We start from the raw sequence: 15,317 nt of genomic DNA, 5'->3' as shown, positions 1-15,317 counted from the left end.
ACATAAATATTTGTTTATTGAAAGATAAGACTAGATACAAAAGTATACATAAGAGAAGAACCCAGTTAGTGATGACCTAATCCTTTCAGGGACTCTTGCTCTACTTGTATGGAATTAAAGCTACAAAGTGAAAGTGAAGTCGTGTCCGACTCTTTTCGACCCCATGGACTGTAGCCTATCAGGCTCCTCCGTCCATGGGATTTTCCAGGCAAGAGTGCTGGAGTGGACTGCCATTTCCTTCTCCAGGGGATCTTCCCAACCCAGGAATCGAACCCGGGTCTCCTGCATTGCAGGGAGACGCTTTACCCACTGAGGAATTAAAGCTACAGCTGTTATATATCATCCTACTTTTACTAAACAGCAAATTGTGTAAACAGTATTCAAATTGTGGCAATAAACTAGCTTACTCTGACCTCCTGCTTTTCCTTAGGCTTACTCTGATGTTTGTCCTTCATTAATTCTCTATCAGAACCTCCTATAGATGCCTCTGGCTGTGCATTTAGTTAACAGGACATACGGTTGGTCACATTCCTCCACAGCTCAGTTTTGTACATCAGAGAAAATCACAGGCCAGGACTGCATCACAGCAGAGGCTGAAACCTGGGAACTTGAGCCCGAGTACTATAAGAACTTTCTTAAAATACGGTTTTCTCCTGGAGGCTGTTACTGCTGACCCACAGGAGCTGAATCATTTAAATTTAAGTACAGTACCTTCCTATCAAAAAGTTTTGAAATATATGGCTTAAAGTAATGCTCCTTTATTCCTTTGGCTTCTACCAGAAGTCCATCATGCAGTTCACACAGTACAGGAATGATGCAGGGAGGTTCTTCAGAAGCCCGAAAGTCAGCAGTTTGGAAATTAGATGGTAAACCTAGTTTGACAGGGTATAAGAAACAATGGATGGAAAAAAGAACATGATCAACTTTTAATACTCCTTTTCTAAAAATTGATTATCAGTTTTCAAAAATAAATAAGGTCTCACCTTTAAATGATGGATTTAGCAATTCTTGTCTATTTGGGCACATAATGGCATTGGCAAAAATCAGATCCAAGCAGCACAGAAGTAAATGATAAGAGTTTACTAAATCATCTCCAATCATACGAAAATTACCTTTACAAGAAAAAAGAGACATAAAACCCAGGAACCTTCCACATCAAATAGCACCGAGTTCCCACAACAGAAATATAAAGCAACTGAAAGTGTCATCTTACCCTTAGTATAAACAAACAGTGTCCAGCAGAAATTAAAGAGCTCTTTAACACTGCAAGGAATCCTCCTAAAAAAGGGGCAGGGGGAATGTACTTTTTATCTAACTTACTAAATATCATTCCACATTTGTCACTTAAAAATTGAAACACCAAATACACCAAGTAGTAAAGTCAAATTACATATAAAATCCCATTCACAAAGGACAGACAAGCATGGTTTATTAAATGGGATTAAAAAGTTGACTTTTAAAATGCAAATGCCCTTAATAAGTTTGTATCATAATTTCTATGTCAATTATATGAGCATAAAGTGTCTCACCTCTGCTTCCTGCTTCGTGGTAACTTTGGTGGATCTTCATATGGATTTTGAAATATATCTAAAAAAATTGGCTCAAATTTTTTGAAAATTACCATAGACACCTCAAAATTTCTTTCTAGCCTTTCTATACGTTCACGAAACTCTTGTGGCAGGTTTGACATGTCCATCCATTTCTTCATTTTACTAAAAAACTGTATTAAACTAAACAAACAGAAAAAAGCAAATTTAAAATGAATCCATATAATGGTAGGGAAAGGAGACTACTTATACCTAAGAATCTTTATTAAAATCGCTGAATTTATTTTTTTAAAAAGAGAGACAAAAAAAACCCCATTTCAAGTGCTATGAAATTACTTTGGTTCCCAGAATCACTGTGAGAATATAAACTGAATTAACAGTCAATACATAAAATATCTTTGACTACGCAGGTAGTACCTATCTACTTCTTTTATTCCCTGTAGTACATAGACAATACTCTGCATATAAATTACAAAGTAAATGTTAGTCAACAGACTGATGAGTTCACAAAACTAGTCTGAGGAAAGACAGCCTGTCCCAATATTAGATTCTGGAAGTTGCTCACAAAGCACCAGACTGTTATAGGGAAAGAATAAAACACAAGTGTTTGTGTTACAACACATGGTTCTACTATCAAATATCAATATATACCTAAGAAGGTAGAACAATCCAGAAAAATCACTTAATGGACTATGGCTCTACATTTCTGGTTTATACAATTATAAGTGGATTTTTTTATGTTCCCATGTTAGTATGGCCTTACTGAAATTCTGTAGTGTTAAAGTTCATTTAAGTGTCTAGTGATATTACAGAATGCATTTAATATTTTTTTTTAAAGGTGGTGGAAGAAATCATCAGTTAGTTGTCTGTAGAAGTTCAAACTCCAGACATGCTGACTGAAATCTAAGAATTTGAGTCTTGTCAAAAGATTCTTATCAAGAGCAGCAAAAAAAGAAAAAAAGCTAGATTACTAAAATTTTTTTGGCTGACAAAATTAGTCTCGCTATAGAGAGAGACTATAGAGGACTTTGTTGGAGACAGGGATGCTCAGCATGTAAAATTCTATTCTTTCTTTTGTCTGAGGATTTTCTACTAGAACCGTCAGCTGCATTGGAACTCAGGGTGAAGGCATAAAACCTGAGGTCCTTAATCAAATATATCTGTTTGGTTTTGGAGGTGACGGCACAGAAATGAGGAAGTGGTAAATTCTTACAGAGCTCAACAGCAGCTCCTAGGGATTAAAACATTGCCAACATCCAGGGACAGCACTGCTGGCCATGCAAACTGTGTACCTATTAGATGGGTTCTGTGATATGCTCTTTGATTGCGTAGCCAGCCTGTCTTTCTCCTGGTCATTTTCTAAGCCTAATTTCTCAAGTTATCCTAAAGACTTTGTCAGCTACCCAATATTCTTCCAATACATTTTTTTTTTTTCTCCTTAAGAGAGCCAAAGTTGGTAGCTGGTATCTGTTTTTTTTCTTTTTAATAAATAAGAGCCATGACTAATATGTTCTCATATAAATCCAATGTACATATTGCTATCCCAAAAATCTATTTCTGCTTTATTGACTATGCCAAAGCCTTTGACTGTGTGGATCACAATAAACTGTGGAAAATTCTGAAAAAGATGGGAATATCAGCCCACCTGACCTGCCTCTTGGGAACTCTGTGTGCAGGTCAGGAAGCAACAGTTAGAACTGGACATGGAACAACAGACTGGTTCCAAATAGGAAAAGGAGTACGTCAAGGCTATATATTGTCACCCTGTTTATTTAACTTATATGCAGAGTACATCATGAGAAACGCTGGGTTGGAAGAAGCACAAGCTGGAATCAAGATTGCCGGGAGAAATATTAATAACCTCAGATATGCAGATGACACCACCCTTATGGCAGAGTGAAGAACTAAAAAGCCTCTTGATGAAAGTGAAAGAGGAGAGTGAAAAAGCTGGCTTAAAGCTCAACATTCAGAAAACGAAGATCATGGCATCTGGTCCCATCACTTCATGGGAAATAGATGGGGAAACAGTGGCAGACTTTATTTTCGGGGGCTCTAAAATCACTGCAGATGGTGACTGCAGCCATGAAATTAAAAGATGCTTACTCTTTGGAAGGAAAGTTATGACCAACCTAAACAGCATATTCAAAAGCAGAGACATTCCTTTGCCAACAAAGGTCTATCTAGTCAAGGCTATGGTTTTCCCGGTGGTCATGTATGGATGTGAAAGTTGGACTGTGAAGAAAGCTGAGTGCCAAAGAATTGATGCTTTTGAACTGTGGTGTTGGAGAAGACTCTTGCGAGTCCCTTGGACTGCAAGGAGATCCAACCAGTCCATTCTGAAGGAGATCAGCCCTGGGATTTCTTTGGAAGGAATGATGCTGAAGCTGAAACTCCAGTACTTTGGCCACCTGATGCGAAGAGATGACTCACTGGAAAAGACTCTGATGCTGGGAGGGATTGGGGGCAGGAGAAGGGGACAACAGAGAATGAGATGGCTGGATGGCATCACCAACTCAACGGACATGAGTTTGGGTGAACTCTGGGAGTTGGTGATGGATAGGGAGGCCTGGTGTGCTGCAATTCATGGCGTGGCAAAGAGTTGGACACGACTGAGTGACTGAACTGAACTGAACCTGGAACAAAGTACATCAGAGTGTTTGAAAACAAAGGAGCCTTATAGGACTGATATCACTTAAACTATGAATGTGATTTTTTTTAACTAAATTAAAACACAAAGTAAACGTCACAGCTTTCAAAAGAGTTTTTGTTTCATTGAAAATCTATTACAAAGAATACAGTACTCCAAAAAGCATATGAAAGATGCTCAACATCATTAGCCATTCAGTTCAGTTCAGTCGCTCAGTCGTGTCCGACTCTTTGTGACCCCATGAATCGCAGCACACCAGGCTTCCCTGTCCATCACCATCTCCTGGAGTTCACTCAAACTCATGTCCATCGAGTCAATGATGCCATCCAGCCATCTCATTCTCTGTCGTCCCCTATTCCTCCTGCCCCCAATCCCTCCCAGCATCAGTCTTTTCCAATGAGTCAACTCTTCGCATGAGGTGGCCAAAGTACTGGAGTTTCAGCTTCAGCATCATTCCTTCCAAAGAACACCAAGGGCTCCTCTAGAATGGACTGGATGGATCTCCTTGCAGTCCAAGGGACTCGCAAGAGTCTTCTCCAACACCACAGTTCAAAAGCATCAATTCTTCAGGGTTCAGCCTTCTTCACAGTTCAACTCTCGTATCCATACATGACCACTGGAAAAACCATAGCCTTGACTATAGACGGACATTTGTTGGCAAAGTAATGTCTCTGCTTTTCAATATGCTCTCTAGGTTGGTCATAACTTTTCTTCCAAGGAGTAAGCGTCTTTTAATTTCATGGCTGCAGTCACCATCTGCAGTGATTTTAGAGCCCAAAAAAATAAAGTCTGACACTGTTTCCACTGTTTCATCTATTTCCCATAAAATGATGGGACTGGATGCCATGATCTTCGTTTTCTGAATGTTGAGCTTTAAGCCAGCTTTTTCACTCTCCTCTTTCACTTTCATCAAGAGGCTTTTTAGTTTCTCTTCACTTTCTGCCGTAAGGGTGGTGTTATCTGCATATCTGAGGTTATTGATATTTCTCCCTGCAATCTTGATTCCAGCTTGTGCTTTCTCCAGCCCAGCATTTCTCATGATATACTCTGCATATAAGTTAAATAAACAGGGTGACAATATACAGCCTTGACGTACTCCTTTTCCTATTTGGAACCAGTCTGTTGTTCCATGTCCAGTTCTAACTGTTGCTTCCTGACCTGCATATAGGTTTCTCATTAGCCATTCAGTTCAGTTCAGTTCAGTCGCTCAGTCGTATCTGACTCTTTGCGACCTCATGAATCGCAGCACGCCAGGCCTCCCTGTCCATCACCAACTCCCGGAGTTCACTCAGACTCACGTCCATCGAGTCAGTGATGCCATCCAGCCATCTCATCTGTGGTCCCCTTCTCCTCCTGCCCCCAATCCCTCCCAGCATCAGAGTCTTTTCCAATGATTCAACTCTTCGCATCAGGTGGCCAAAGTACTGGAGTTTCAGCTTCAGCATCATTCCTTCCAAAGAAATCCCAGGGCTGATCTCCTTCAGAATGGACTGGTTGGATCTCCTTGCAGTCCAAGGGACTCTCAAGAGTCTTCTCCAACACCACAGTTCAAAAGCATCAGTTCTTCGGTGCTCAGCCTTCTTCACAGTCCAACTCTCACATCCATACATCCATACAGGAAAAACCATAGCCTTGATTAGCCATTAGGGAAATACAAATCAAAACCATGATGAGACACCACTTCATGGGTACTTAACTATTAAAAAAAAAAGACAGATAGCAACTTCCCTGGCAGTCCAGTGGTTAAGAATCTGCTGCCAATACAGGGGATACAGGCTTGATCCCTAATCTGGAAAGATCCCACATACTGCAGGGCAACTAAGCCCATGCACCACAATTACTGAGCCTGTGGTCTAGAGCATGGGAGCCACAGCTAATGAGCCCATGAACTCTAGAGCCCGTGCTCCACAACAAAAGCCACTGCAATGAGAAGCCCACATACCACAGTTAGAGAGTAGTCCCTGCTCATGTCAACTAGAGAAAGCTTGTGCAGCAACGAAGACCCAGTAGAACCATAAATAAATAAACAAATAAGTAAATCTTAAAAAAAGAATAGATAATAAGTTTTGACAAGATGTGGATAAATTGGAATCTTCATAGAATGACTAGTATAGTCATTTTGAAAAACAGCTTGATAGCTCCTCAAAAGGTTAACCAGAGTTACCACATGACACAACAATTCTTATATATACATCTACGAGAAATGAGAAATACCTCCACATAAAAAGCTGTACACATTCATAGCAACATTATTCACAAGAGTCCAAAGTGGAAACAACTCTAATGTCCATCAACCAAAAAATTAATAAAATGTTTATATCCACAATGGAAAATTATTCAGTCATAGAAAGGAATAAAATGCTGATATATGCTACAACATGGATGAACCTTAAAAACATTATGCTAAGGTAAAGAAGCCAATCACAAAGAAATATCATATACTGTATGATTCTGTTTATAGGAAATGTCCAGGATAGGCAAAAAGACAGAAAGTGAATTAGTGGTTGCCAGAGGAAGGGGATTTAGTGGAGGTATAACATGTGAATGCTAATGAGTATGAGGTTTCTTTTTTGGGGTGATGAAAATGTTCTAAAATTGTAGTCAGTATGTGAATATATTAAAAACTGTTGAGCTATATACTTTAAATGGATATGTGGATTATATCTCAATAGGGCTATTTAAAAAAAAATGCTACTCCAAAAAGGATACAGTGAAATGTGCTAAAAGTATTAGTAATTACCTTTCTAAAGGCAACTTGGCAACATGAATATAATGTCTTAAAAACACTCAATTCTTTCATCCAAAAATTGATTTTTATGAGAATCTAAGGAGAGTCAAAGATATAGGCAAAAATATTTATACAAAGATGGATATCATGCTATCCTATGACAGTTTTCTTTTTTTTTAATAAGTAATGTACATAATTACAAAATTTCAAAGGTACTGAAGGATACATGATGGAAAGTATCTCTCCTTGTCCATCACCTCCCTCCCAGTTTTCTTCCACTAAAGCAACCAACTTCGCTTTAGTGACTAATTATACCTTCCCCATCCAGGGAGTGAACCTGGATCTCCTACACTGCAAGCAGATTCTTTACTGCTGAGCCAGAGAAAGTCACAATTATATTGTTACTAGTTTCTTATTTATCCTTGCAGAACTTTTTAGGGTATTTATGAATATATACCTACTTAAATACTTTTTCCCCACTCAAATGAAATCATACTACCTACAAGAGATATTCTATACTTCTCTTTTTCCCTATAATTTTAGAGATCATTTCCTCTCAGTTCACATGAACGTCCTTCCATAATGTTAAGAGCTGGATTTTATTCCACTATATGGATGTGCCATAAATGTATCTAAACATTCCCTTTTATCCTTTAAACTTTTTATTTTGAAATAGCATCAAACTTACAGAAAAGTTGCAAGAATTGTATATAAGAACTTCTTTATTCACCAATATTCACCAATTTTGCATTTTGCATATTTGCTTTGTCATCTACCTCTCTTTATGTTATTTATGTGTGTACAGATAACCTGTAACCCTACTGTAAGTTGAAAATATAAGCTGAAAATGCATTTAATATACCTAAACCTACTGAACATCACAACTTAGCCTAGCCTACCTTAAACATGCTCAGATGCTTACATTAGCCTACAATTGGGTAAAATCATCTAACACAAAGCCTATTTTATTAAAAAAAAAAAGTGTTGACTATCTTTTTAACAAATACTCTACTGAAAGTGAAAAACAGAATGGCTGTGAGACAGAATAGTTGTAAATGTATTGGTTGCTTACCCTTCTGATTGCATGGCTTACTGGGAGCTGTGACTCACCCTGCCAGCAAAAACCAAGTACAGAGAAAAGATGGTAATATGGAACATATGTCCCAATAGTGGCACACTATCTAATTTTAAGGGTACTCAAAAGGCAAAAAAGAAAATTACTTTGTAAAAAATTAATATCAATGTTTCTATTAAAATTATGAAAAGTAATTTTCATTCAGGTTTTAATAAATATGAAAATAATAAGTGAATGAAAATAATCTTGATTTAAATCACAAGTTACTAAAAAACTTGTAAAAAAAATAAGGAAAAATTACTTCTCACTACTTAATAAGACTCAGACAACTGCTTTATTAAGAATTTAAAATTCAAATTATAAAATAGATACTAATTTTTAACACTATTAATAGCAGAACAAATTTTTACATAAAACTTATTTTTTTTTTTTTTGGCAGCACCTCATGCCTTATAGGATCTTAGTTCCCTGACCAGGGATTAAACCCAGGTCTTTTGTAGTGAGAGTGTATAGTCCTAACCACTGGACAGACAGGGAATTCCCACATGAAACTTTCTTTTTAAGCTGGAAATTGCTTAGGCTAATTTTTTTTGTAAACTGAAGCTGAATTAAAGTTACAATTCAAAAGAAGACACACTAATGTATATTTGTTTACTGATACATAAGTAATACAGCATGGACTTCAGAGGCTCTGCCACTTAGGTATACAACCACTAGATATAATTTAACCTGTGGTGACTTGGCTTCCTCATCTTTAAAATGAGATTTATTTGATAGGATTACTGTGAGGATTAAATGAATAAAGATATGCAAACTATGAGCACATAATATCTGGCACACAGGTAAATACTCAATAAAAATCTTCTAGTTTTACAGGTATATGTATGAGTCTATACTTCTACAGTATTTTGCAGTATGATTTAGCAATATTTGACGCATATTTTCCCAAATCTATTAAGATCTACATAGTCACTTAAAATTAGTGACTTCCCTGGTGGTCCAGTGGTGAAGAATCCACCTTCCAAATGCAGGGGACAGGTTTGATCCCTGGTTGGGGAACTAAGATCCCACATGCCATAAGGCAACTAAGCCCGCACACTGCAACTACTGAGGCCACATGCACTGGCACCTCTGCTCCACAGTGAGGAGTCCTCGTGCTGCAACTAGAGAAGCCGACGAGCGGCAACAAGGACCCAGAATAGCCAAAAAAAAGAAAAAATTTTACTGCATCAAGTAATAAAACTAGAATAGAGATGTTAGATTATAGAAAATTATTGTATCAAGATTAATTTTGTTGACATGGATAACTGTACTACAGTTATTTAAGGAAACACACACTGAAATATTTAGGGGTATAGGGCTATAATGGATGCTACTTAAATTGAAGTAGTTGAGGAAAATACATTATTTAAGGGAAAAAGATTAAATGATAAGGCAAATGGAGTAAAATGTCACTAAAAAGTGAGTCTAGGTCAAGGGTGTATGGATGATCTAATTTTCTCATTTTTGCAACTTTTCTGAAAGCTTCAAATTATTCTCAAACTTAAAATATTAATGAAAAAAAATCATAGATAAAGAGATTTAGTAACATTCCTGGCAGTCCAGAAGTTAAGACTCCATGCTTCCAAAGCAGGGGGCACAGGTTCAATCCCTAACTGGGGAACAAAGATCCCACTTGCTGCATGGTGCAACCAAAAAAAAAAAAAAAAAACCCAAAAACAAAACCTTTATGCCTGTGGTGATAGTTACTTAACTCTGTAAAAAAATACCCCAAATCACTGAATTGTACAAGTAAGTAAATTATATGACTTATAAATTGTAACTCAATTAAAAAAAAAGATTTAGAACAGGGGCCTTTGGTTGAAGTTAGAATCTGAGGAAGAAAGTCAGAGAAAGAATGTGAAAACTGGGGAAAAAATGTGAGAACTGTAAAAAAAAACTTAGAATGGGATGAAGCTAAATGATTTAAAATGAAGAGAAATTAAATTCTAAAGCTAAATTCAGGACTTATAAAGTAATGTTTGAAAAATCAAAGTGCTTTACCTTAGTTTAGCTGAACGTAGTATTCTGGTAAGCGAAACGCAATTTCCTTCCATGATACCCTTTCCAACTGTGGGAATGATGCTTTTGCGGCAAGCAACATACAACGAACACGCCAACCAGTGTATAACTTCTCCCTGGCAGGCAAAAGATAAAACAGCAAAAAGGATATATTTCGTTAGAACACTTGAATTCTAGACTCAAAAGAGAACTTAGGATTATCTGGTCTAATTTTCATACTGTATTAACAGGCGAGAGAAGTGAGGATATTTGCCCAAGGTTAGAAAGCTTAGTTGGCTGCAAAAATGGGTATAAAATTCCTTACTCTCAGTCCTGTGTAACATGGTGAATTGATATTAATCTAAATATAGATCTCTCATCTACACCTCAAATCTAATATTACTGAAAACGTTTTCAATTTCTCAGCATTAGCTTTTTCAATATTATAACACCAGTCATGGCCTTGATGATGTGGAAGTTCCTTTCTATTATTTTGTTTCTTTTTAAATCACTTTGGCAAAGAAAAGGAAAGAACAGAGTAGAATGATGGCAAAAGGATCACGCATATAAAAACTAATACCTATCGTGTTTAACAGGAGATTGTCAGTTTTGTGAGGTAGAAATTGGGGGAATTATTTACCCTAATCTTTAAAACAGTCTAAGTATGGCTCTCTATCTTAGCAGATATTTCAATTTACAATGCTACAAAAAAGGTGACATTTGAGAATTCAACACTAGACTTGGGCTATTGAAGCTAGATTCACTTTATGACTTCATTGCTGAGCTTTACATGAAATTAAGAACTAGCCACAAATCTCACAGCATAACACAATACTGTAGTGCAGATCCTCTTTAAGACCAGACTCTAGCAGAATAAAAATGACTAATAAAGATTTCCTGCAATAATCCAAAAGGGGTGAGCAGAAATGGGTAGCTACTAATAAATCTAAGACCTAGTGTTCCTGCCCTAAAGCAGTGAAGCAGTCTTAATTGCTTGAGGCAGGTAAGCTTAAGGTTGAATACTTTTAGAAGCCTTGATTAACGAATTGTTTGGGTATAACACCCAAGTATTATAGAGCTTTTGGATACAGGCTACTAGACGAAAACACTATTAATATAGAGAAACTTTAAGAACCAAAATTACTACTTAGACTTTTTTTCTAAAAATAAAAAGCACCTATAGTATTTAAATTAGTTCCTTGATACTAGGCCTTCAAAATACAAAAACACTCTGACCTTATAAAACTCCAAGTGTAGAACTAAGAGGAACAGATACTATTATCTATAATTGGTGAGATACATGTTTTAAGAATTGAAAATAAAGTGTTATGGGAAAATATAGTGTAGTGAGCAACTGATTTTGACTGGAGGGTCACAGAAGGGTTCACAGAAGGAGACATAAGTGGTGATAAATCACCAAAATGTATGGGTGAAGTGGGGTGGGTAATCAGGAACTTGTCAGGTAGACTAGGGAGGAAAGGGACTAGGCAGAGGGGTTCTTAAGAAGCAGCAGATACATGAAAATGCCTTTCACCAAAAACAAAGCAACAAACAAAACACTTTCAATAGAATAAACACAAAATCTTAATTCAACACAACTGTGAATTAAGTCAAACATTAAGATACCCTGATCAACTCTGCCTAACTGGAGATTCGGCTCTTAAACTTTCCCTTGAGTGGGGAGTGAAGTTTCCAGGCAGAGGGCCTGGCATGGAGAAAGTTAGGAGCAAGCTAGGCATATTCAAGAATCTGAAAGAGGCGCCTAGTTTAATGCCTTCAACAGTCTACACACAGCAATGTGCATTCAATGAGAGACTAAATGAAGACTTGGGATGTCAGAAATGCTTTCTCTGGCTTCTAAAAAGTTTGTTTTCAATTGAGAGGCTGTAAGTTGTAATCTCCTTTACTTTCTCCTCCTTTCCTCAGCTTTCCAGTCGTGTCACCCAGAAATGCAGATGACTTTCCTTAATCCAGTCTATCCAGTCCTACCCTGGAGACAAACAAGAGTCTCTCTTCTTCTCCCTTATATACTGACACACACATACACAGTCAACTCCAAATTTCCAACTCCATGCCTTTGAACTCAGCGATTAACTATTCTACTGGGTGATGAGTCAGAACAACACTCTGAGTCCAGCCCTCTTAGATCACAAAAACTTTTGATCATGAGGCCATTGCAAATATATTCCATCATAATTCTACCTCTATACTGGGCTTATGCTTGTTTGGGTTTCTGCGATGATTAGCAGAACGAACCTGGGCAACACAACCCTCCTGGCCTTGATACCTGGACAGCAGGATTAATACTCCCTGCCCTGTCATGTCACAGACTGTTGTGAGGACTTAACGCAAGCATAGCTGGGGAAAATCTAATTATATCTTACATTTTATTTTGTTCAGAGACAGACACTGTGTTTAGCGTCAAGACCATCTAATTATCCCCGTCTGAAGAAGGAGGAATCTGGGGCCCAGAGATAAGCCTTGTGTGCACAATTGGCTCTGATGAAATAGCTGTGCCGCGGCAAAACGGCAAAAAAAAAAAAAAAAAAAAAGCAACCCACATTTCGGGCCGGCAGGGTAGAGAGATTATGGCTCAGACTCAGTCTGGCTCCACCATTAACCGGGCGACCTTGGGCTTAACCTCTTTGGGGTTCAGCTTCCTCATCTGTGTAATGGGGATCACAGAACATAGTCAAAAGGGTTGTGGAGAGAACCAAGTTAAGACGACACGGCTAAAGCGTCGGGCAGCGGCGTCTTGGCACACAAGTCATTTAGGCTTTTATCGTTATCGTATTTGCTTCTCAAATAGACTTAAGGGCAGTCCCAAGACGTCTGTGGCGCTGGTCTGAAGACCAGGGGACGACCCCTGAGTGGCGTGTGACCTTGGAAAAGCCACTCCTTTTCCGGACTTCGGTTTCCCGCCTCAAAATAAATGGAGAGATGCGATCTATACCCTCCCTTCCAGCTTCGTACTCCTCGGCTCCCGGCTGGGCAGAGACCCTTCCCGGTGGGGAAACTCCCACCGCCCCACAGGGTGGGGTAGGGGCGGGGCGGGGGTGGGGTCTGGCGAGCTCGGTCCCGCCGCCCCACCTGCCGCCGCTCACCTCTAAGCTGTAGTTGCCCCGGATGGCAGTGAAGTCGTCCAGGGCTTCGGCTGCGCTCCCCTCGTCCAGGTTCAGCTCCTGGCACAGGGCCTGCAGCGCTTCCCCGGCCGCGGCGACCACTGCCGCCCCCTCGGCGTGGGGATCGTCCTCGTCCATCCCCTCAGGCCCGGCGGGCGGCTCGGTCACAGCCCCCCGGCTCCTTTCTCCGTCCCGGGCGCGCTACCCACAACCACCCGCGCCAAAAGCGCGCGAAAATCGGGAGCTGCAGGACGACGTCTCTTCGATGGTCTGCATCCGCATTTCTCCTAAAAAAAGTCCGTTTCTCCTCCACGGCTCCCAGCCGTCCCTCTCCGGATATGTGATAATAAGACCGACTTCGGGGCCTAAAACACCTGGACTTGGCCCTTGGAGGGCAGCGGAGAACACAGCCGGCGGGGCAAATTGGCAGCGGAGGGATCGGCAGTCCGCGCGCAGGGTCTGCCGGGAGTTGTAGTCTGTATCCAGCTTTGGCGCCGGCGGCGCATCCCTTTCCTGGTGGCTGTTTGGTTCAGGCAGGTCTACCAATAGCGAGGTGACCCCGTTCATTTTAGGGAGAAACGTCTTCTGTCCCGCCAACCCATGGGCCTGCCTGCCCCAGGACTCCAATCACAGTTTGATCGGAACTTGCTCTCTGAGTTAGGAAATGGAGGAGGGGACTGAAAAAAGTGGTGCCGCAGCATCAAGGGCGGGGGAGGGCCTCGGCGGACACCCTCAGAGTGTCCAGCGCCTAGAGAACAGTCTTTAGAATCACTGAGGGTTTGATGAGGTAACGATATTAGCTGACACCTGTCCATCTCTTTTTAATGGCTAAACGAGGCTTGACCTGGGCTGAAAGAGCTGAGAGTAAGGGGGCACTTCCTCAGCTCCCTGGGCCCTAGGAACTGGGACCCTGGAACCCAGTAAAAACTTGTCATTCCAGATTTAGGAATGGCCTGAGCATTCCCTGGTGGCTCAGAGGGTAAAGCGTCTGCTTGCATTGCGGGAGACCTGGGTTCGATCCCTGGGTCGGGAAGATCCCCTGGAGAAGGAAATGGCAACCCACTCCAGTACTCTTGCCTGGAAAATCCCATGGACGGAGAAGCCTGGTAGGCTACAGTCCATGGCTTCGCAAAGAATCGGACACGACTGAGTGACTTCACTTTCACTTTCACTTTGAACATAAGCCTGAAGGCATGGAACTGGTCTGAAGGCTTACACTTCTGCTCCATCAAAACCCTTTCTCTGGGAAGAGCCAGAATCTTTTTAAAAGGTAAATCAGAGCTCCTCAGTCCTTCACTCAAGATCCCTCAATAGATTCCTGTTGCTTTTAAAATAATTTCCAAACTTCTTTCCATGGCCTGTAAGCCCCCATGTCATCTGGTCCCCCACCTTATCTATGGCATTGTCCTCTTTCTTAGGTATGTAATAAGTTCCAACCTGCTTTGTTTTGGAACCTTGGACATGCCAAGCTGCCAAACTAATTTTTGCCTCAAAGCCTTTCTCACATGCTTGTCAAACAACCCCAAATACTCTATGCCGGATCTTTGCTTGTCTGGCTTCAGATCATCATTCAACAAAAAGTCACCTTGTCAAGCTATCCCCGAGCACTGTATTTAGAATAGCTAACTGCATCCTGACACACACACACACCCTGTATCATTGTCTTCATAGCACGTTATTACTATCTGAAATTATCTTGTTTATTCGCTGGCTCTTCCTACTAAAATGTGAGTTGCGTGAGAGCAGGAACCTTCTTTTTATGTTCAGTGTATTCCAAAGTTTATGGATTAGTGACTGGCATAGTTGGCACTCAGTACTTAGTATGGTGTATTTAAAAATGACAAAGAGCCCATTGTTGCTTGGATGAGGGAAGGAGTCACCAGAGAAGAAAACGGAAGCAGGTCCAGTTAGGTTGCAAAGGATCTCAGAAGGGTAAAAGCAAGGAGATTTTAATAAAAGGAGGTGAAGTCTGTGCAGGCAGGTTCCTCTGGGTGTCACATGTGGGTTAGTTGGGGGTAGAGAGCAGAGGTATGGAGATGGTGGGAGATGAGTCTAGCATAGATAGGAGCCAGCCTGCAGAGACAGCTCTGTCCTAGAGATGAAGCGGGCCCTGCTGAAGAGGAGGAGTCTCCAATAACATAGGTTTCCCTTTAGGCTA

At 40.3% G+C, this 15,317-nt stretch overlaps 1 protein-coding gene across 1 annotated transcript in view; it reads right to left on the bottom strand.

Annotated features, from left to right (window-relative positions):
* The window catches only part of RBL1 (RB transcriptional corepressor like 1), a 60,490-nt gene extending 47,144 nt beyond the window's left edge, over positions 1 to 13,346 (bottom strand). Inside the window, exons 1-6 of the mRNA XM_040247360.1 lie at positions 13,142 to 13,346; positions 10,041 to 10,174; positions 1,530 to 1,730; positions 1,214 to 1,278; positions 984 to 1,112; positions 712 to 872 (exon numbers count right to left, since the gene is read on the bottom strand). Coding sequence (XP_040103294.1) covers positions 712 to 872; positions 984 to 1,112; positions 1,214 to 1,278; positions 1,530 to 1,730; positions 10,041 to 10,174; positions 13,142 to 13,297 — 846 coding nt within the window. The 5' untranslated portion in view covers positions 13,298 to 13,346. The remainder of the gene's footprint in view (positions 1 to 711; positions 873 to 983; positions 1,113 to 1,213; positions 1,279 to 1,529; positions 1,731 to 10,040; positions 10,175 to 13,141) is intronic.
* Positions 13,347 to 15,317: the final 1,971 nt, after the last annotated feature.

The sequence above is a fragment of the Oryx dammah genome, unplaced genomic scaffold, assembly GCF_014754425.2.
Source record: "Oryx dammah isolate SB20612 unplaced genomic scaffold, SCBI_Odam_1.1 HiC_scaffold_10, whole genome shotgun sequence".
NCBI classification, from domain to species: Eukaryota; Metazoa; Chordata; class Mammalia; order Artiodactyla; family Bovidae; genus Oryx; species Oryx dammah.
The sequence above is the reverse complement of the archived record's forward strand: the minus strand, read 5'-3'. Positions and strand labels throughout refer to the sequence as shown.